Raw genomic sequence first — 23,305 nt, 5'->3', positions numbered from 1 at the left:
GTAAGCTGTATCCAAGATAAACATCGGGTAACCAAGGTGGTTACCCGATATTTACCTTAGTTACCAGCCTCTGCAGCTCTCACGCTGCCTGTGCTGCCGGCTCCGGCTCTCTGCACATGTAGCTGCTGTACACATCGGGTTAATTAACCCGATGTGTACAGCAGCTAGGAGAGCAAGGAGCCAGCGCTAAGCAGTGTGCGCGGCTCCCTGCTCTCTGCACATGTAGCTGCATTACACATCGGGTTAATTAACCCGATGTGTACTGTAGCTAGGAGAGCAAGGAGCCAGCGCTCAGTGTGCGCGGCTCCCTGCTCCCTGCTCACACTGGTAACTAATGTAAACATCGGGTAACCATACCCGATGTTTACCTTAGTTACCAGTCTCCGCAGCTTCCAGACGGCGGCTCCGTGCAAGCGCAGCGTCGCTTGCACGTCGCTGCTGGCTGGGGGCTGGTCACTGGTCGCTGGTGAGATCTGCCTGTTTGACAGCTCACCAGCGACCATGTAGCGATGCAGCAGCGATCCTGACCAGGTCAGATCGCTGGTCGGATCGCTGCTGCATCGCTAAGTGTGAAGGTACCCTTAGTGAGGCTTAAATAGACCTAAGTAGATGAAGTCATCGAGCCACACGAGGCATTATGCAAAAGTCTTGGGATACCTTTGACAGATGCATAACCCAATATTGCGCATCACCAAGACATCACCATAACCACAGTGAAGCATGGTGGAAGCAGGGTTAAACTTTGGCAATTTTTTTCAGCAATAGGAAATGGGACTTTAGTAAAAGGTGGAGGGAATAATGATCAGTGCCAAATATCAGTCAATTTTGCAACAAAACCTTCAAGCTAACAAGCGGAAGATGAATTTTACCTTTCAGCATACCTCGAAATCAATACAGAAAAAAAAAAGCTACACCATGAGCCTAGACCTAAATTACATTGAAAATCCATGGGTGAATTGAAGAGGGCTCCGTACACAGCAGATGTCTTCACAATGTGACAGACTTGGAGCACTATTGTGAGTCGCAGTGGGCAAAAATTGCAAATTCTAGATGTTCGCTGCTGATTCCAAAAAGACTGAATGTTGAAGAAACCCTTGAATTTATGACAGCAAAATTTTAACTTAAAGGTTGTGTATATTTATGCAACCACATTATTTCATTTACTTTTCTTTTTCCACATGTAAAGGTTTTAGCTCGTCATTCTGCTGAATTGTACAGAAATCAAAAAGGTGGCCAAAGTTATGAAATTTTTTTTTTTTTAACTTGTCAAAAACCTGCATTTTAACATGGGTATGTAGACTTTTTATATTCACTTTAGGTCATTAAGAAAACCGCTTAAAAAGCAATAACCAAAGAATCTGCCTCGTGAGGGCTGGGCTTACACTATTTCAATTCAAAATTGGATCAAAAAGAGACAAAGGCCCTAATGCATAAAAAAAGTTAAAGAGGACCAACCACCAGGATTTTGCGATATGAACTAAAAGGTAGTGAAATACTAGCAGTAAGATGCTGAATCCAGGCACACCTGTAAGTGTGGAAAAATTGCAAAAAAGTGTGATGGCACAATAGTTTTTGGGATGTTTTATTCACGGTGTTCACTATATGGTAAAACTGATGTGTAGGTATGATGCCTGAGGTCGGTGCGAGTTTGTAGACACCAAACATGTATAGATTTACTTGTATCTAAGGGGTTAAAAAAATTCACAAGTTTGTCCAATAAAAGTGGCGCACGTTTTGCGCCATTTTCCGAAACAAGTAGCGTTCTTATTTTTTGGGATCTAGCAGATGCTACGTTTTGATCGCCTGTTATTGCATTTTACGTAAAACTTGCGGCGACCAAAAAACGTAATTTTGGCGTTTGGAATTTTTTTGCCACTACGCCGTTTACCAATCAGATTAATTTATTTTATATTTTGATAGATCGGGCATTTCTGAACGCGGCGATACCAAATATGTGTATATTTATTTATTTTTTAACCCTTTAATTTTCAATGGGGGGAAAGGGGGGTGATTTGAACTTTTAGGTGTTTTTGTTTTTTTTTTTAATTTTTTAAAACTTTTTTACTTTTTTTATTTTATTTTACTAGTCCCCCTAGAGGGCTATAGCGATCAGCAATCCGATTGCTGATCGCTATCTGCTGATCACAGCTATACCGCTGTAAACAGCAGAAATAGTCACTTTCTTTTTTCCTCTGCTCCGTGCCGAGGAAGAATGAAAGTGAAACATCATAGCAGCAGGCGTCATCACATGACCCTGTGCTACGATGGCAACCACCGAACGTCACGTGATCACTCACGTGACGTCCGGAGTGGGCGGCGGTAAGTAGAAAACATGGCCGCGTGCATATAGATCTCGCTGCCAGACTTTGGCAGCGAGATCTAAGGGGTTAATGTTCCGGGTGGAATGCGATTCCACTCGGAACATGTAGGTACACATGACAGCTGTTGAAAACAGCTGATATGTGTGCCGATCCACGCCGCCTGCCCGCGGCAGGGGGCGGGGCTTACCGGGACACGATCCATGACGGAAAGATCCGTCCATTGTCGTGAAGGGGTTAAGCAAAGTTGCAGAAAAGCACTGTACTTTGATTGATGGGGCGGGACTTTATGGGTCAGGTTCTCGGCATTTGTTCCTTCTCCGCCGTCCTCCAGGCTTTCCCCCTACCTTCTTTATTTGAATATTGCGCTGTGATTGTTGTTGTTGGTGGTGCATGCCCATTGACACAGTGATGTGGTCTTCATTAAAATGGTGCCGGAGTCCGTGCATGCGCAAACCATGATATCTGCCGCTATTTTATTGAAGAAATCGCGGTGAAGATCATGAGAGGCATCGGCCATTTTTTTTAACACACATCTGCGCACACCCCACTGCCACTTATAGTCTTCTCTGCAGTGTCTTCAATAAAATGGCACTGGAGATCGCAGTTCGCGCATGTGTAGACTCCGGCAAAATTTTAATGAAGACCAAATTACTGTGTCAATGCGCATGCGCTGCCAACAACAGAAACAAGTCAAACCGAACTTCCATGGGTCTGCTCACCTCTAAGGGTGCTTTCACATTAGCGGCATTTCGCCGCTCTTCCGGATCTGTTATAACTCCAGTACAGTACAATACAGTTCGATGGCATCGTGGCAAGCTCCTGTCACATGCTGTCATGTGACCGGAGCTTGCTGTGATGCCATTGAACTGTATTGCACTGTACTGGAGTTGTGATGGAACCGGCAGATCCGAAATACCACTAATGTGAAAGCACCCTTATAGAGACAGCAGACACGAAGGCCGGAATCACACTACCCCACAGATGTTAAAAGGCCACCGATCAGCTACATTTGCCCATCTGCACTTATTTAACTGCCTGTTTAGACAAGCTGATCACATTTAACGTGCACAGAACGATCAACGATAGATCATTATGTATGAATAGACTGCCACCATTACATACCGTAGTTTACATATAAAGTGTTGGTGAGAACAATGATCCTTTTAGAAAACTAAAAAGATTATATCACTCTATAATACGAGTGTTTTCCTCAGTGGTCAGCACTGCAGCCTGTTTCTACTGCAGGATTATTTGGAGACGAGCGTTCCAAGGAATGCAAATAGAAGATAATGGTGTGGTGAAAATGTACCATAATAAAGCCAGGTGGGAAGCAGACATCATGTTCTTGGCTAATTTGAATACACAGGACGTGTCCATATCAATATAGAGAAGCTGACACATGCTGCCCGATCAATCTGCAGCATGCATCAGACGCTGGTCGTATGACTTCAGCCATGTAAGTTAATTCTGAAATACTGCAGCGTTTCAGAGAAAGACATAATTTAATAACCCCTGGACTGTTTGGTCAGGACGGTCTCTAGTGTCGTCGTCCCCCTGCCTGCTACCCTGGAGTGACAGCGCTCTCCATATACACACAGGGAGATACCTATCACACTGGGGCAGTGGCAGGGGGAGGACACTAGAGACCATCCTGTCCCTTTAGGCTCTTGTAAAGCTTGGTTTTTCTCTGAAACACCCCAGGGTTTCAGACTCAAACATACATGACTGAAATCATGCAGCCAGAATGTATCAGCTGTCAGGTTCCCTTTAAAGGGAAGGTGTCGGGTTTTTTGGGGGTTTTTTTTTACATTTTCAATAACGAAAACTATAAAAGTATTAATGCTTTGTTTAAATATTGTTTTTAATTGAGCAAAATATAAAAAAAATATATTAAAAGTTTGATATTTTCCACTCTTAAACAATAGGGGGAGCAGATGCTGAAATCCTACTGTAGAACTAGCTCACATTACAACTGCAGTAAAAGTGGTCAGAATCTGCTCTCCTGTGTGTGATGTCACAGCTCCCCCTCCCAACCTGGGTGTTTCCAAGTTTCCTAAAGTTTAGGATCAAAGTGCGAAGCCATTTTATTGGTGACCTCAAAGTGATCCTAATGTTCAAAGTATCACCGACGACCGCTGGCATAGTGCGCCACTGTATACTACGCCCTAATGTATACTACGCTCCGCTCTTTACCACGCTCCTCAGTATACTACACCCCACTGAGCTGCTAGGAGCAGAGGCCCAAGGTGAGCACACAAGAGCGGGGTGAGCGGCAGCCTGGAACAGGTACTCACACATCCCGGCAGATAGGGGGAAAGTGCAGCACACAGCATACGCTGTGAGCGCCACAAAGATGGCAGCAATCTCCTCCCTCTGCTGTGATCTGGACAGCCCAGTGGGTATGGTCACCTCACAGCAGACGCTGTCTCTGTGTTAAGTATAGGGTCGCAGCCCGACAACAGTCTCTTATGCACTGAGAGCTGCCGTATTTGAGGTGAGTAATTGTCGTTACACACAGCAAATCCAAGATGGCAGCACCTGGTGTTTCAGTAAAACTAGAATTAAATAAAAACTAAATAAACAGTGAATTTAATTTTTTTTTAAAAATACTTGATTTCATAATCACTATTATTAATACAAAAATAAAAAAACGCCACACCTTACCTTTCAGACTGGTGTTTTATCCACCCATCTTAAAGAAAGCACCACTGGAGTAAGAAGCACCTGATCCATTAAGTGTGCACCTCTTAGTTAATGAGGCACTTATTACAATATCCATGCAAGTATTACTCCAAACACGAACTGAAGAACATTTCTCCGAAATAGTATAACATTCAAACATGGAATATAGGAGTTTGGATCTGCATTACTGCTATTGAAACTGTTTAAAAAATGAGATAGGGCACAAATTGGACAACTCATGGGAACCCAGCGACAAGGCGTATCCCTTTGGTAGGACCGTAACCTAATATGCCTTTAATCGGGTTATATTAATTGTTTGCATATTATAGCATTTCAGATTGCTGCTGGTTTTTTTTTTATTATACTGAATTCTCAGCCTGCTCCTATTCACACTTGTCTTGTTCTGTTTGGAGGTGTTGGGCAGTCTTTTGTACTTGGGGTACGTTTCTGGCATAATTTACGCCACTGTGCCATGCTCTATCCCACTACAGCTCTGCCAACATTGACAAAGATGGCCAGGACTGGTATAAAAAGAACAAACAGTGAAACCACATTTGTACAACTTCTAGCTGTGCATATATTTTGTGTAGTTTTACACCAGATTAAGGGCTCATGCGCACGTAACTGCTAAATATTCTGCAGCGATTTGACAGCACATGTGCGCTTCAAATCGCTGCAGAAACACTGCGTAATGCATGCAGGTTTTTTTTGTTAAAAAAAACGATTTCATGCGCTATGGCTGCTGCCCCCACCATAGACAGAGTGGGAGCTGCATCCATAGCGCACAAATTAATTGACATGCTCATTTTATGAACGCACGGATTTGGGTCAAAATTTTAGCACCCAAATCGCTGCATTCATAAAAGCATCATACGCCCTAATAGAGTATTCAGGCCCACAGTCTCAAGCACAATTCACCTAACAGATAAAGTAAGAAAAGGAAAAACTCTCAGTGCCCTGCTCTAAAATCCAAAGCAGGTGGAGGTAAAGCACATGAACATTGCAGGTTATGGGATGAAAATATGGCAGAGTCCAAACTTTAGGGAATCCTTCCAAGTTCTTATAGGGTCCTATTTCATATAGAAACAATATGTCCACAGTCTTTTATCTCTCTGAGGCGTGGGATACTCAGATAGCAGCAGAAAATTCGAGACCCTTGGGTGAAGTATGGGCCTATACATTTCTATAGGGGTTAAATTCAAAGTGTAAGGCCAGGGCCACACGGGGCACTAGTGCGATGCTCGCATGACACTCTGCTCGCGCTGGCAGCACAGCAGAGCCGAGTGTCATGCTAGTATCCCTGCGACAGAGGTCCGATTGTGCGAGCGGACCTCAGCTGCAGGGGGCGGGCCAGTGCTGCGGAGGGGCGGGCAGGTGCTGCAGAGGGGAGGGAGGGATTTCTCTCCCTCTCTCCTCCGTAGCCGGCTATTGCCATTCTCTCCCTGCACTCATGGTACACTGGTGTACTGCGAGTGCAGTGCGATTTTGCTCTCGCCCCATACACTTGAATGGGTGCGAGAGAAAAGAGTCTTGCATTACACCCGCAGCATGCTGCGATTGTTTTCTCTGTCCAATTAGGGCGGAGAAAATAATCACTCATGTGCGCTGACACACAGGCTAGAATTGGTCCGAGTGGAATGCGATGTTTTATCGCAGTCCACTGGCACCGATTTTCTCGCCGTGTGGCTTAGGCCTTAGTGACATGGCGAGGACAAGTTTTTTTTTTTTTTTTTTATAAAAAGTGAAAGTGGAGCAATAAATTTCCACTCCATTTGCCTCATATTCAGGGAAGTACAGTGCCTTGAAGTATTCAGACCCCGTGAACTTCCCCTTTTTTCACGTTACACCCACAAATTTGAATAGGATTTTATGTGATATATAACAACACTAAGTGGCAAGTATTTGTTAAGTGTAAAGGAAAGGCTGTATAGTTTTCTAAATATCTATCTGAAAATTGGGACATACATTTGTATTCAGACCCCCGGGATCAATACTTTGAAGGACCACCTTTCACCGCAATCACTGCTGCAAGTCTTTTGGGTTATATCTCAGCCAGATTTGCACATCTAGACGTTGACATTTTTGCTCATTCTTTCCACAGTATGTTGAGGTCAGTTACTTTGAATGGAGGCATCTGTGAACAGCAATTTTCAGGTTTTGTCACAGATTTTCAATGGTCTGGATGGTGACTGGGATATTCACACACATAATTAGGCTTAATCTAAACCATCCATTGTAGCTCTGGCAGGATGTTTAGGGTTGCTGCGCTGCTGGAAGGTGAATCTAAGCCCCAGTCTCAAGTTTTTTGCAGCCTCTAACAGGTTTTCCTCCAGGATTGCCCTGTATTTAGCTCCATCTTCCACCCATAAACTCAGTCACACCCATCTTCCCTGTCCGTGATAAAGAAAAGCATTTCCACAGCATTATGCTGCCACCACCATGTCTGATGGTAGGGATAGTGTTTTCAGCGTGATGTGTAGTGTCAATTTTTCGCCACACATAGCATTTTGCATTTAGGTCAAAAAGTTCTATTTTAGTATAATCTGACCAGAGAACCTTCTTCCACATACGAGCTGTATTCCCTACATGGCTTTTTGCAAACTGCAAGCTTGCTATCAAAAATGGCTTTCTTCTTACCACTCTTCCATAAAAGCCACATTTGGGAAGTACACGACCAATAGTTGTTCTGTGGACAGATTCTCCCACCTGGGCTGTGGATCTCAATAGCTCATCCAAAGTGACCATGGGTCTCTTGGCTTCTCTGATTAGTGCCGTCCTTGCTTGGGATGTCAGTTCAGGTGGACGACCATGGAATGGAAGGTTTGTAGCTGTGCCTTACTCCTTCCACTTTTGGATGATGGATTGAACAGAGCTCCATTAGATGTTAAGGTCTTGGCCTACCTTTTTATAACCTAACCATGCTTTATTTTCCTCCACAACTTTATCCCTGACCTGTATGGTGTGTTCCTTGCTTTTCATGATATTTGATCCTTAATGTTCTGAAAGAAATCTCTGAGGCCTCCACAGAACGGCTGGAGTTATAATGGAAATAGATTACACACAGATGGACTCAATTTACTAATTAGAGGACTACCATAGGTAATTGGTCACTCAGGATGTTATTTGGGGGGTATCTATTAGGGTACCCACACATCAGCGTTTTTCTGCCACACCCGCAGATCCAGCATAAGGGCAATACAGTACTTTACAGTTCACAGACAGTGCGGCAAGCCCCGGTCACATGCTGTCACATGCTCCGGTCACATGACCCTATGTGCCTGGAGCTTGCCAGTGAACTGTAAAGTACTGTACTGCCCTTATGCCGGATCTGCGAGTGCGGCAGAAATACGCTGATGTGTGGGTACCCTTAGACTATAGGTGACTGAATACAAAATTCATGTCGCAATTATAAGATTTATATTATTAAAATATTTAGAAAGCCATGTATTATTTCCTTTACACTTCACAAAAAATGTGCTACTTATTGACAGTAAAATCCAAATAAAATACATTTAACTTTGTGGGTGTCATATGAAAAAATGTGCAAATGTTCATGGGATATGAATACTTCTTCAAGGCACCGAATATCCAATCGAACCAAAACAAAAACTGTCTTTATTGCTTTATCAGAGTCAGGCAGACCCATCCTCTCTGCAGACACGTAAGAAATAACAGCGCAACTAGTAGTAAGCTGACCACAGACAGGAAAAGGCTGCCCCAAATGCCTTACAGTTATTCTCCATCCCAGGCAGCCGCCCCTCTGCACGTCTCGGGAGGGGGGCAGAAAAGGGAGTGGATGCTTGTCCTAAAAGAGACCAAGATGCCAAAGACATAACATCTAAAAACTGGGCGATCACAACAGGTCTGGCCAACTTGTTATCACATGGTAAATTGCACTGTGAAGGGCAGTGCTCGGAAAATGAAGCAATACGTGGCCCATGTAATACATAGAGCACCAGGATGCCACTGAATCTCCTTGTAAATAAAAGTGTAGATACTTAAAGCCGCGTTCACACGACCTTGTGCCACTGTCTGCATATTGGTGATGATGCAAGGACTAATGCGGGCGTCACACGGTACGATATATCGGGCGATATGTCGGCGGGGTCACGTCGTAAGTGACGCACATCCGGCATCGTTTGATATATCGTAGCGTGTGACAGCTCCGAACGACTGTGAAAGAGCAAAAATACTCACCTTATCGTTGCTCGTTGACACGTCGCTCATTTTCAAAGTCGTTTCTTCTTCTGTGCGCCGGTTGTTCATTGTTCCCGAGGCAGCACACATCGCTCCGTGTGACATCCCGGGAACGATTAAGACAGCTTACCTGTGTCCCGCCGGCAACGCGTAAGGAAGGAGGTGGGCGGGATGTTTACGTTCCGCTCATCTCCGCCCCTCCGCGTCTATTGGCCGGCGGCTGTGTGACGTCGCTGTGACGCCGAACGTCCATCCAGCTTCAGGAAGAGGATGTTCGCCGCCCACAGCGAGGTCGTCCGGGAGGTAAGTGCGTGTGACGGGATTAACGACTGTGCGCCACGGGCAACTAATTGCCCGTGACGCACAAACGGCGGGGGCGGGTACGATCGCTCGTGCGATCGCACGATATGCGGGCGTCACACGGAACGTTCTAACTGCGAGTCTCCTGACCCCAACTGGACAGTCTTATACGCCTATGAGACTGTTGAGTCCGTCTGTGATATGAGGATGTGTGAATGCAGCCTAATGGATACTGTTTTTAATAAAGCAGCATATTTTATCACGTTCATAAATAACCTGTATCCAGATGCTTGTTTTCAAATCCGCACTGAAGATAAATTTTACAGAGTGTAAATAAGATTTGCTATAATTTAACCACCGTGCTGATAGTGAAACTCACCGTGAATTTTTATGTAGGGGACACAGCTAGCATATGGAAGAAGGAGCTCTGGTCAGATGAGACCAAAGTATTGTTTTGCATTTAGCTCACAAAGTTCTATGTGTGGCAGAAAACAACACTGCACATCACCCTTAAAACACCATCCCCAAAGTCAGACATGATGGTGGCAGCATCATGCTGAGGGGATGCATTTCTACAGCAAGGAAGGTAAGTTAGTCAGAGTTCATGGGAAGATGGATGAAGCTAAAAACTGGAAAATTCTGGAGAAAAAAAAACAGTTAGAGGCTACAAAAGTCTTAGGCTATGTCCGCACGTCTGTGTTCTGGCTTAATATTTAAACTGCAGCGTTTTGACAAATGTAAAAAATGACAAAAAAAAGTGGTAAGAATGCATTTTCAATGCGTTTTTGCCGCATTTTAATCAGTGCATTTTGAGATTGAGAAGTCAATGGGTGGAAAATGCAACCAAAACGCAATGAAGAAGTGACATGCTGCTTTTTTTAGGCAACGATTTTGACAAATATTTGTCAAACAAAACACTGCCTTAAAAAAAAAAAAAAAATGTACACATGGAAATTATGATTTCTCATAGACTTTGCTGGGGAAGCAAAATGCATGCATTTTGTCACTGGCACGGTGCAGTTTAAAAAGCAACCAAACCGCAAGAAAAAAAAAAAAAAAAAACACGTGCGGACAGGGCCTAAAAGGGAAACTGTCAGGTCCAATATGCACCCAGAACCACAAGCAGTTCTGGGTACATATTGCCAATCCCTGCCTAAAGGCCCCTTTACACACTGAGACTTTCAGCGATCCCACCCTGATAGGGATCGCTGGTAAGTTGCTAGGAGGTTGCTGGTGAGAGGTCACACAGTCAGACGCTCCAGCGATCCCACCAGCAACCTGACCTGGCAGGGATCGCTGGAGCATCGCTACACGGGTTGCTGGTGAGCTGTCACCAGAAACCAGTGACCAGCCCCCAGCCAGCTGCGACGCACTGAAGCGATGCTGCGCTTGGTAACTAAGGTAAATATCGGGTAACCAACCCGATATTTACCTTGGTTACCAGCGCACGCAGCTACACGTGCAGAGAGCAGCGCACACCGCTTAGCGCTGGCTCCCTGCTCTCCTAGCTACAGTACACATCGGGTTAATTACCCAATGTGTGCTGCAGCTACATGTGCACAGAGCAGGAGCCGCGCACACTGCTTAGCGCTGGCTCTCTGCTCTCCTAGTTACAGCACACATCGGGTTAATTACCCGATGTGTGCTGTAGCTACATGTCCAGAGAGCAGGGAGCAGCGCACACTGCTTAGCGCTGGCTCCTTGCTCTCCTAGTTACAGCACACATGGGGTTAATTACCCGATGTGTACTCTGCTACACGTGCAAGGAGCAGGAGCCGGCACTGACAGTGAGAGCGGCGGAGGCTGGTAACGAAGGTAAATATCGGGTAACCAAGGACAGGGCTTCTTGGTTACCCGATGTTTACCGTGGTTACCATTGTCCGCAGAAGCCGGCTCCTGCTGCCTGCACATTTAAGTCCCCTTTACACACTGAGACTTTGCTGCACAGCGGGAAACAAAGGACCAAAGAATGGTCCTGAACGATTTGTAGCGATCAGCAACTTCACAGCAGGGGTCAGGTCGCTGATGTGTTTCACACACTGCAATGTCGCTGGGGAGGTCGCTATTACGTCACAAAACCGGTGACGTTACAGTGATGTCGTTTGCGATGTTGCAGTGTGTAAAGAGGCCTTAATTGTCCCTGTATACACTAGCCTAGATAAGGATCTTTAGAAAAAGTATTTCTAAAGATCTTATATTGTATGCTAATGAGCGGGGAGACTAGTCCCAAGGACGTTGGTTCCCTTGCTAGTCGGTCCCATTAGCATGTTGGTACATCCCTGTGGGCATACTAATGAATGCGCAGTGTCAGATGATGATCACACTTACCTCTCCGCTGCCATGGCCGCACGACATTGAATTTCGGTTCATTGCGTATGACCCCGGAGTTTCAGTCATGCGCACTATGAAGCCGGGTGTACGCATCCTGGCTTCAAACTGAAGCAGTGCGCATGACCGAAAGTCTGGGATTATGTGCACTGAGCCGAAATCCAGCGTCGGGCGGCGATGGCTACGGAGAGGTGGGTGAGAACATCCTCTGATGCTGTGCTTTCATCAGCATGTTAGCACGCTCACAGGGGCGTACTAAAATGCTAATGGTGCCGACTAGCAAGGGAAGCAATACCCTTAGGACTAGCCCCTGCACTCATTAGCATACAGTAAAAGATCTTTAGAAATACTTTTTCTAAATATCTCTTTATCTATGCTAGTGTGTACAGGGAGGGTTAGGCAGGGACTAGCAATATGCACCCAGAACTGCTTGTGGTTCTGGGTGCATATTGCACCTGACAGGTTCCCTTTAAGACTGGGGTGTAGACTCACCTTCCACCAGGGGAATGACCTAAACATATTGGCATAGTTCTAATGAATGCTTTAGATCAAAGTGTATTCATGTGTAAATGGCCCAGTACAGTCCAGACCTAAAGCCCAATCAAAATCTGTGACAAGACTTGAAAATTGCAGTTCACAGACGCCTCCATTCAATCTCACTGACCTAGAGATACTATGCAAGGAAGAATGTGCAAAAATGTCAGCCTGTAAATGTGCAAACATGGTAGACATGCCTCAAAAAGACTAGCAGCAGTAGCTGCAGCAAAAGGTGGACCTACAAAGTATTTACTTGGGGGCTGAATACTAATGCATGCCGCAATTTTCCAATTTATATTTTTACAATATTTAGAAAACCAAGTATCATCTCCTTTATACTTCACAAATACATGCTACTTAGTGCTCGGATATCACATAAAATCCTAATAAAATACATTTAACTTTGTGGGTGTAACGTGAAAAAATGTGGAAAAGCTCATGGGGTGTGAATACTTTTCAAGGCACTGTAACACCATCAGTCTGAAGCACTTTACAAATATTATCATCCCTGTCCCCATTGGGGCTCACAATCTAAATTCACTATCAGTATGTCTTTGGAGTGTGGGAAGAAAGCAAAGAACCTGGAGGAAACCCACACAAACTTCTTACAGATGTTGATAATCCTTGAGGAGCTTTCAACCAAGGATCCAAAAGCTGCAAAGCAACATTGCTACCCACTGAGCCACCATGCTGCTCCACTCGGGGGACATAGCGTGAACACACCCTGAGAAAGTCAAGGCAAATGTTTCCAGTCACTGACAGCAAACAGACATCTTAGTAATGTATAAATAACAGTCTATTAGAAGGTAGTGATGCATCTTATTACACAGCCATCGCGCTCCTGTCAAGTGTCTGCTCTCAGATGTACGGACACAAGTCTTTAGGAATGAATGGGAAACTGACAGCGTGGACACACACACTACATGTCAGAGCTCTAATGGGTTAAACGTTAAATATATATTTTCGGGGTTTGTCCCCACGCCTCATAAATATGAATACTACGGTTGGGGGGAATTTGCCGGACCTGGTCCCTCAGCTTCCTCAGTGGTCCATAGCCGCTGGATGGAGCCCTGTGACTCGCTGCTGCCTCCCAACATCCCACGAATCCAGCCTGGAGGGATGTCACACGACAATGACATTGCAGCGGACCGGGGGAGCAAACGCAGAGGCACAGATGAGGAGGACTATGGACCAGGTCACACACCGATGTCACCATTACTGAGCAATACCGGAATGTGAATACTATCAGGATATCCGGACGCTTTTATCCAGACCTGAGTAATCTGAGCTAGACTAGTTGCTAGGGGCAACCCCAAATAGAAGGCTGTAGATGTCAGCCCTGACCCCAGCCCCCCTGAGCAGTCATGAGGTGGAGCCCCCCACGTCAGGAGGACCCCTTTAAATGTAGCAGCAGTCTCACCTCCTGGATGTCATTGTACAGCTGCAGGCTCCTCTGGCTGCTGTGATCCGGGGCCTCCACACAACGGCGCTACTCCCAGCGCAGACAGTATCGGGTGGAGATCAGATGCAGGCCTCCAGCAGCAGCTCCACCACCACCCGGGCGGCCACCAATGACGTCATCAGGCCGCGCCGCCACAGACAGCCCTCCGGTAACTTTTCTCAGAATGACAGAAGTAACACAGCGGGCCGGGCAATGCTATGTGGTGTGACTGCGTACGGCAACGGCCATGAAGAAACTACAGAAGTCAGCGTAAACCGGCAGCATGGATGAAAGCCAGAACCCGGGCCAGGTGTGTGCCCGTCTCTCCCGAAATGCGACCAAGATTCGAGGCCTAACGAGTCATTTACAAAAACATCGTCTGAAGGAACTAACTCCTCCGGCAACGTCGCGGTGACGTGACGTCAGAGGCGGGCGGCAAGTCGTATAGAGTGCAGAGCAGGCGTTAGAACTACATCTCCCAGAATCCTGCGCTCCGGAAGTGACGTAAACGGCGGTTTCTTATACTGCCATTTCCCGGATGTTAACCCTTTTTCCTTTCAGCCAAGGTAAGAATGGCGGATGTTCTGTGGATGGAGCGGGCCCTGCTAGATGAATCTGATGTAATCCGGCCCCGGGGGTCGCGCGTCACCTTCCCAGGATACTCGGTGCTGTTAGCAGATAACGGAGCTGCACTGCGGGCACAATATGGCCGGTGTGACGAGTGTGTCCCTGCCTGGGGCTGAGTACATGCCGAGCGGTGCGTGCCTCCCTCTGCAGGCTGCAGCCTCGTCATGGCCGGAACTGTCGGTATTGGCTGTGGATCAGAGGAAGCAGAGCTGAGAGTCTGGCCTCTGTGTGTGGGGTCCGCGGCCATTCTCCTGGTGTATTGGGCGCCGGAGCCTAATGGCACCCATTGGTGTAAGTTCTGTGCTATAGCTTGCCTGTATCAGTGTACTGACGGTGTAGGCTCTGGGTTGTAGCTTGCCCCCATCAGTATACTGATGGTGTAGGTTGCCCTGGTCTGTGTAGGTGCTGGGTGTAGGTTGCCCACCATCAGTGTACTGATAGTGTAGGTTGCCCCTGCCGGTGTAGGCTCTGGGGTGTAGGTTGCCCCTGCCGGTGTAGGCTCTGGGGTGTAGGTTGCCCCTGCCGGTGTAGGTTGGCTCTGGGGTGTAGGTTGCCCCTGCCGGTGTAGGTTGGCTCTGGGGTGTAGGTTGCCCCTGCCGGTGTAGGTTGGCTCTGGGGTGTAGGTTGCCCCTGCCGGTGTAGGTTGCCCCTGCCGGTGTAGGTTGCCCCTGCCGGTGTAGGTTGCCCCTGCCGGTGTAGGTTGCCCCTGCCGGTGTAGGCTCTGGGGTGTAGGTTGCCCCCTCCCCCCAGGTGATATGATCAGTGGTGTTCACCCTCCCGTCTGGGGAGGGTTATTCCTGTAATTCTGTTGTTACTCTATGACCTGTGTTTCTTGCTTATTGTTTTTCATCCATCGGTTTCATTTTTGTTAGTTTATTCCTTGTGGTGCTTTCTGTGTAGCTTTGACGTTAAAGGTCTTATCCAGGGAGCTCAAGTTGTCTGCAGGCTGGGTGGTAACGTGCTGATCGTTGGGGGCCGCAGCCATCCGCAGATCAGGGACCTCTTATCCCCATTAGTAAGTTTGGCAGGTGAGATGTGTTCTGAGAGGAGCGCCGTGCTCAGCAGCTCCGTAGGGAATGAATGGCGCGACGTTGAGCCTGCGCACTGCTGCTCCATAGTGTCGAGGATAAAGGTGCCAATCATTGCGGCTTCAAGTTATGACTTATTCAATAAATGAGTAAAAATTTTGTTCCGGTGGGCAACATTTTTTTTTTAAGTAAACTGACTTAAAACTGCAAAAAAATTATTCTTATGAAAAAATTAAGTTTAACAAATTTGGTGAAAACATTCTCAAAGCTTTTGGTTTTGGTAACCAATCATTACCCGATGGGTGAGGGTCTGACCCCCAATGTTCACTTGCTGGTAGTGGCAGGATGTAAACAATGAGCTGATCTGCATGGGGTATGTATGTTCTCCCTGTGTTTATGTAGGTTTACTTCGGGTTCTTTAGTTTCCTCCTACACTCCAAAGACCTATTGATAGGGAATTTAAACTGTGAGCCCCAATGGAGACTGATGATCACGTGTGTAAAATACGGCTATTACTTCCGCAGCACATGTGAGTGCAATAAATGCAGGCATCAGCCATTGTACATTGAACAGCGTTCTGTTCAGTATTTCCAACTGGCCATTGCCGGAGCTAAGGTATTAGTAGATGACTAGTGGCAGTACCGGGTGTCAGACCACCACTCGCCTCCTATGCCCAGAGGGGCACTATGAATCTCTCCACCCTCATGATTTTTCGTTATCGCTTTTAGCTTCTATTTCCAATACTTCCTAACCAGCTTATTTCTTACAGATGGCAGAAGAACAGGCTGTGAAGAAGGTCAGGAAGCATCATGGCAGCCGCAACCCAGTACTGGTACGCGGAATTGGGAAGTATTCTCGATCTGCAATGATTGCAAGGAAAGCGCTGTACAAGCGCAAGTACAAGGCCCCTGAGACTAAGGTAAGGAACTCTGCCTGTAAGCCACCTTAATGTGGTTTCATTTTTGAGTCATGTAATATTGATTATATTTTGCCCATATTATACTGTTTTAGATTGAGAAGAAGCAGCGGGAGAGGCCACGTGCTACCGTGTCTAAGACAGTTGGTGGAGATAAGAATGGCGGAACACGCGTGGTTAAACTTCGCAAAATGGTAAGGTCTGAATACATTATGTGACACAAACTGCATGTTTTGTGAGGTCTTCTAATGACTTTGCCTCTGATTTTTACCAACTCTCAGCCCCGCTACTATCCTACCGAAGACGTTCCACGTAAGCTTCTGAACCACGGGAAGAAAGCCTTCAGCGAGCACAAGCGCAATCTGCGCTCCACCATCACCCCTGGGACCGTGCTGATTCTTCTTCAAGGACGTCACAGGGGAAAGGCAAGTACCTTCTCAGATGTAAATGGACTGTTCGGAAACTATAAATTAGTACTAGACGCATATATGGCAGCTTTGTAGAAAAGGGCACAGGGATAGGAGTGGAGGATGGAATTGAAGTGGCCCTAAGTGGACAACATACATTTTAAAACTAGACTATTAGGCTATGTTCACACAGGGCTTTTTGGTAAGATTTTGCTTTTTTTATCTGTAGATTTGCCTTGGTTTTATACAAATCCGTGATAATAAAAAGCTGCTTTTTACAGTCCCAGCAAGGTCTGAGATTTCTGAAATCTCATGCTCACACACAAACACAGGGTTTTTTTTCCTGACTGTTTTGTCAAATACCTGTTTTTGGTCAGGTTTTTAAAGAATGAGCCTGTCAGTTCTTTGCTGCAGATTTGCTGCATTTTTTCATTGATACAACCCATTTTGTAGGAAAAAAGCAGCAAATCTGCAGCAAAAACGCCACTAAAAAACGCAGATGACTCAAATGAGATTTCCTGCCACAAGATCAGGTTTTGGTCAGGAAAAAAACTTACCAAAAAAGCGCTGTGTGAACATAGCCTTACTGCTGCATGAACAAGCTTGTCCTCAGGTGTTCAATCTGCGGATGAGCTGATGGATGGAGATGTACTGGTAAAACAAACCTTTATGCGGCAGCAGAACATTGTGCTATGACGTACACTTTTAAAATAAGCCTTGACGTGAAATTGAACTTCTGGCATGTCAAGTCTTATTGCTAATGCTGTGTGCAGCTGAGGGAATAGGTGAACAGCATTGTGTAAGGAGATAAATTGTATTTTTTATTACTCATCTCCTTGATATAGGGCCCACATACACATTAGACTAATGTCAGATGAACCCACTAATATCGTCATGTTCGGCTGAAAATCTATGTATATGGGAGCACCGACTAATGGATGGGAGAGATGGCGATCACTCATGTCCGACTTCAGACGGCTTATCACGTTGTTCTCCCTGAGATAAGGCACCAACCATGTCTCAGCCAGCAACTTTCTCAGTTTCTGCAAATGTACCAATAGTGTGTATCATGATGAGATAATACATCTTGTTATCTCACCTACTGTTCAGATCACACTTAGTGGTAATGGAAATACATACCATGTTTCCCCAAAAATAATCCCTAGCACATCTTCTGGAGCCAAAAATAGTATTGACAGTCTTATTTTAAAGGAAACCTGGTGGATGGGCTGAAAGCCATTCATCCAGCAGTGTTGATGAAGGCTGACTCTGATGTGCCGCCCTGGAGGCCTGTGATGTCACGGCGGTGGCTCAGCGGTGATGTGGCCGTACCAGGCACGAGCAACAGGCTTTTTGTAATGGGGAGTAAAAATAATTAAAAAAGGGAGAAAGAAAAATAAAGAGTTTGTGACGCCAGTTGGGATGTTCGGCTGTGGTATGGCCGGACACTGCAGAATATGTTGGTGCAATATAAGTAAACAATAATTTCATGTAGTAGGTGGTGGGAGTAGCGATTCCAGAATTTTTGTTTGTTCATGCATGATATTGGACTTGTAGTGCCATTTGTCCCCTTGTCTTATTGTAAGGCCACGCTCTTCTCTGTTACACCAACCTAACCTTATAAAGTAATGGATGTATGTTTCCTAGCTCAGAATTCACAAGACACTCCTGCTGGATTAAAGGGAAAAAAGACTAAATATATTTTTCTTCTTGCAGCGTGTTGTCTTCCTGAAGCAACTTCAGACTGGTCTTCTCTTGGTATCAGGTAAGTGTGGCAGGGTGCACTTCACTCAACAAACAGATGAATTCGGCTAAAAATAAATGTAATAAATCCTGGGTAAAGAGAACATTTTTCATTGGGCAGATAGGCCTTACGTTGTGTCATGTAGTATGCACTGAACAGCACAGCTCCATGTTCTAAGTAAGGCTAGGTTCACATTTCCGTTGTTTTGCATCAGTCACTTGCCTTGCTTAACGCATGTGACTGATGCGTTGTACAACGGATGACAAAGAACAGAATTCATTGTCGGACTCCGTTATGTGCGGGGGGCGGAGCGCGAGGGGGCGGAGTTCGAGGTGGGTGGAGCCAAGCGGGGCCGTGGCGCTGAGGACGTCAGTGCCGTGGGGACTGCAGGGCTGGGGACAGGTGTGTGTGTGTACATGCCGAGTGCAGGAGGGGGCGGAGCTGAGCGGGGAAGTGTCGGCTTCCCTGCACACGTATCCAGGGTAAATATCGGGTAACTAAAAGCAAAGCCCTTTTTACTTGGTTACCCGATATTTACACTGGTTACCAGCGTGCACCGCTTAGCGCTGGCTCCCTGCACACGTAACCAGTGTAAATATCGGGTAACTAACCAAAGCGCATTGCTTGGTAACCCGATGTGTATCCTGGTTACGGGTGCAGGGAGCCAGAGAGCATGCGCAGCGAAATCCTACGGATTGCGCTGCTCAAAAAACGTTACAGGCTGCGTTCCTTCCGCCCCGCGGTCAGTCGTTCCACGACTGATCAGTCAGGCGGAGGGTGCAATGCAGCATTAGTCACAATCCACCGCTCATACAAGTCTATGGGAACAACGGAATCCGCTAAACGGATTCCGTTGTTTACCAGAGCAGCGGATTGTGACTGATATAATTTAACGGAAGTGTGAACCTAGCCTTAGATTGACACTACTTATCTTGATGTGTCCAACTCAAAATATTATACCCTTTAGGCTAAGTTCACCCAGGGCATCTTTTGGTGCGTTTTTGAGGTCACAAAGATGCGCCAAAATGCATGCATTTCCTTCTCCCAGCAAAGTCTGAGATTTTATTTTGCTGTCCACACTGCATCTTGGCTGCGTTTTTGAAGATGCAGCATGTCCATTCTTTTTGCATTTTTACAGAGTTTTTTTGAGCCCTTCCAGTCAATAGATTTTACTTAAGATTGTACTGGGCAAAATGCGTTTTTGATGCGGTGCGGTTTTGGTGTATTTTAAGATGCACTGTCAAAGATGACGCGTGTGAACATAGCTTTAAACATGATGTTAAGTTTTATAAAGTCTTGCACTCCAAATTCTTTGCCCCGATTCATCAAACAGTTATAGTCAGAATACTGGCTTAAAACTGCTTGAAATATTGCAGCCAATAATCACTGAGAAAGGTTGCGACTCAACGTTTTTACGCTTTCCTGGGTATCTTCTCAAGGTTATTGGACTTCACATGAGATTGGTCCATGGCAAAGCACATCCGCCAAATTCATTTAGAGACATGCACCTTTGAATGAATTTGGCATATCTTTCTCAGCGCAGTTTAAGAGTGACATAAGAAATGGCAGTCTGGAGTCTGAGACTATATTTTTCTTTAACTTTTATATATTCCTTTGTCTTAAATTAGGTCCTCTGACCATCAACAGAGTTCCTCTCAGAAGAGCTCACCAGAAATTTGTCATTGCCACATCTACTAAAATTGATATCTCCAAAGTCAAGGTCCCAAAACACTTAACGGACTCCTACTTCAAGAAGAAGAAGCTGAGAAAACCCAAACACCAGGAGGGAGAGATCTTTGACACAGAGAAGGAAGTAAGTAACTGCTAATCAAGGATGTAACAAAAGCTCTTTGTACGGTTCAGGCCACCACTAAATACCAGAATGAAAAGTCTCCCCTTAGATTGCCGTTACTAGAGCTCTGTAACATTACACTTCTTGCAAAGTTCTATTGGTTTACAAAGCCCTTTGCTTGGAATGCTGTAAGATTTCCCTTAATCAAGGGTTTTAAAGGGATCTGGTTATGTAAAATAAAAATTATTCGGCTATATGCCCATGGGGAAAGTGTCCTGCGCATATATCTGCACGACATTCCGCAGGAGCTCCCAGAAATCCGCAGCACAACTTTGTCTGTTTACATGCTGCGAATGAATTGCGGAATGTCCTGCGGATATGCTGCAGTCATTCTGCATTGAGGATACAGTACCATGGCTTCGGCACGTCATCCTCAATACAGAACAAGTGCTGGAGTGATCGGTGAGTTCATACTTGCCTCCATCACGCAGCACTTCACTTTCCAGCCGTGTGTGTCTGCACTTTGCAGGATAAGGTGGGCAGGCCTGAACTAGCTTCTGCTGTCACATGACCGGAGCTAGTGCAGGCCCCGCCCACTCCTGGCTCCACTGTGCTCCTCTTCACCGGAGGAGGGGACTATTGTGTCTTCAATCAAGGCAGGTAAGTATAGGATCGTGCGGAAAAATCCGCAGGAATATTTGACAGGCTGCAGATTTTTCCGCAGGGAAATCTGCATTATTTCCGCTGCGGAAAAAAACGCAGCATGGGGACAGCAGTTCCAAAATGCCATAGAAATGGTTGGGAACTCGCTGTACTGCGGATTTTTAAAAAAATCAGCTGAATTTCCGCAAAAAAATCGTGGCAAATTTTCCGCAGCATTGGCACATAGCCTTAAGCTGCAGGTGAATAGCATTCTAACGTTATGCAGCCTCTGCACTGAAAGCCCAGCTACCTGAAAAAAATGGACTTCGTTCTTTCCAGCAGCCTTCAGCTTTCAGTCAGTCACAGCCTTAGTCACCGCTCCGTACACAGTGAGTGGTGGCTGCAACCACACCCCGGCACTGACTACCATTCTCTGCCACTGTTCAGTATATACTGAGTGACTGGACACACTCTTGTCTGATAGCCATAGGCTCCCAGGAGGAATAAAATTTATTTCCTCAAAGTAGTGAGATTCTCAGGGTTATGGCCGGGCAGTTTTAGAACCCAGTTAATCTGCAGGTTAATACACCATATCTGCAGGTTATTAGCAGTTTTTACAAGACAGGTTCTCTTTTAAAAAGTTGTTTCTTTTCTTAATGTTCAAGCATTTCTGCTCACACCAATTTGTCTTTGCGTGTCTCTGAAATGTCAGTATTTGAGCTTTGTTTCCCTTTAATGTTACGACCTGTGCTATTTAAGTTTTGTTCTTTTACCTTTTCTATTTTGTTAATCTTGTTTAGTAATGTTAAGTGTAAAATCTGAGAATACAATGGGCTTTTAGCATATGTTGGTCCCTGATTATTTATGTAGCATCATGGTGCTATAGATGAAATCTCATTGCAGTTTGATCTTAAAGCACCACTTCAACATGTTGTTGGTTGTTTTTTTTTTTTTTTTTTTTTATTTCCTCGTTGGAGTGGCGCTTTAACCTTCGTCCGGCTGAGTAGGTACAATTGTAACTATTCCGTTTTAAAATTGCAATACATTTTTTTTTTTTTTTTTTTTTTTTTTACCAAAAGCCGTAGAGGGCTGAAATTTTGTGACATCTCTGCAGTTTTGGTCCAGAATATATTGGCCAAATTTCAATAAAATATCTCCACCCCCTTCCGAGATAAGGGGTCGCTGTTAACGTTGTAAAATTATGCAGCCTGACTAAGGTTAAATGCAAGTCACCTGCCCCGGTTTCTCTACTCTCCCTCCGGCGTTTTCATATTTTTTTCATCACCACTCAGGTCCCGCGGCGCCTTCTTGTGACTGTAACTGGTCAAAAGTCTGAAGTTATGTCACAAACTCCCAATGCAAGTCTGAGAGCAAGAACGACGCTCTCATAGACATCTGAGTTTCGACCTATGGCGGGCTCCAGCAAACACTGGAGCCGGCGGCAAGTCACAAATTCCTTGTTACAGGTGGGCGCAGTGGCGAGCCGCCAGAAAGTGAGTGTAAGTGGTGACAGGGGACTTTGCATTTAAAGCGCCACGCCAGCTCTGCAATGAAAACAAAATTTAAAAAAAACGCTGTCGTTATGCTTTAATTATAAGTTGACGTCTGAAAGTGTAAGCATCCTTCATAGCTGTATAGACTACAAAAATGCTTTCAGAATAATGTGACTCTTGTTTTCTTTGCTCCTTTTAGAAATACGCAGTTACACAACAGCGCAAAGCAGACCAGAAGTTTGTTGACTCGCAGCTCCTGACGGTCATCAAGAAAGAGCCCCAGCTTCGTGGATACCTGCGCTCCATGTTTTATCTGTCAAACGGAATGTATCCCCACAAACTGGTCTTCTAAGAAACTTATAAAGGGTTAATAAAAGGAGTAAACAGTCTACTCTGGCTTTTCATTTTCTAAATGTTCCCTGTTGCATTATGGCGTCTTTATTATTTCCTTGTGCTGCACTAATTTTGTAAAAGCAAATGTTTCCTATTTTGATAAAAGAAAAAGGTCCCAAATTACTAAAAAAAAATGAAGCAATCTCCCGTGCTCGTCACTGAAACAAAGATCGGTCAAATTGAAGTACAACACGAGTCATAAGGAAAACGCATCCCACAAGTCATGTGGCTGTTACACCAGGTAGTGTATTGGAATGGAGCTACCAAACTGACCTGTTCTGTGCTCAGCACCTTTGTAAAATGTGCCCTTTTATTGTAACATAATGAATGGGAAACAAAACTGATAGTGTGGCAGGACATTTGTAGACACTTTAGTCCTGTCTAACCATTTTACAAGTGTTGATTAGCCATTATCCGTCCGTGCAAACCATTTAATCTTTTCTTGGTGCTTTGAAAC

The 23,305-nt window shown here is 45.4% G+C and overlaps 2 protein-coding genes across 3 annotated transcripts in view; one reads left to right on the top strand and one right to left on the bottom strand.

Annotated features, from left to right (window-relative positions):
- The window catches only part of PTPN11 (protein tyrosine phosphatase non-receptor type 11), a 142,928-nt gene extending 128,639 nt beyond the window's left edge, over nt 1-14,289 (bottom strand). For both annotated transcript variants that reach the window (XM_075323959.1, XM_075323969.1), the window contains exon 1: nt 13,786-14,289. In XM_075323959.1, the coding sequence (XP_075180074.1) occupies nt 13,786-13,799 (14 nt within the window). In that variant the 5' untranslated portion in view covers nt 13,800-14,289. The remainder of the gene's footprint in view (nt 1-13,785) is intronic.
- Nucleotides 14,290-16,204: 1,915 nt separating this feature from the next.
- RPL6 (ribosomal protein L6) lies at nt 16,205-22,844 on the top strand. The gene is made up of 6 exons (XM_075323946.1): nt 16,205-16,380; nt 16,473-16,571; nt 16,659-16,802; nt 18,501-18,549; nt 20,157-20,341; nt 22,655-22,844. The coding sequence occupies exons 1-6, from the start codon at nt 16,231-16,233 to the stop codon at nt 22,805-22,807; spliced, it is 780 nt and encodes a 259-aa protein (XP_075180061.1). The 5' UTR covers nt 16,205-16,230; the 3' UTR covers nt 22,808-22,844.
- Nucleotides 22,845-23,305: the final 461 nt, after the last annotated feature.

The sequence above is a fragment of the Anomaloglossus baeobatrachus genome, chromosome 1, assembly GCF_048569485.1.
Source record: "Anomaloglossus baeobatrachus isolate aAnoBae1 chromosome 1, aAnoBae1.hap1, whole genome shotgun sequence".
Taxonomy (NCBI): domain Eukaryota; kingdom Metazoa; phylum Chordata; class Amphibia; order Anura; family Aromobatidae; genus Anomaloglossus; species Anomaloglossus baeobatrachus.
The sequence above is the reverse complement of the archived record's forward strand: the minus strand, read 5'-3'. Positions and strand labels throughout refer to the sequence as shown.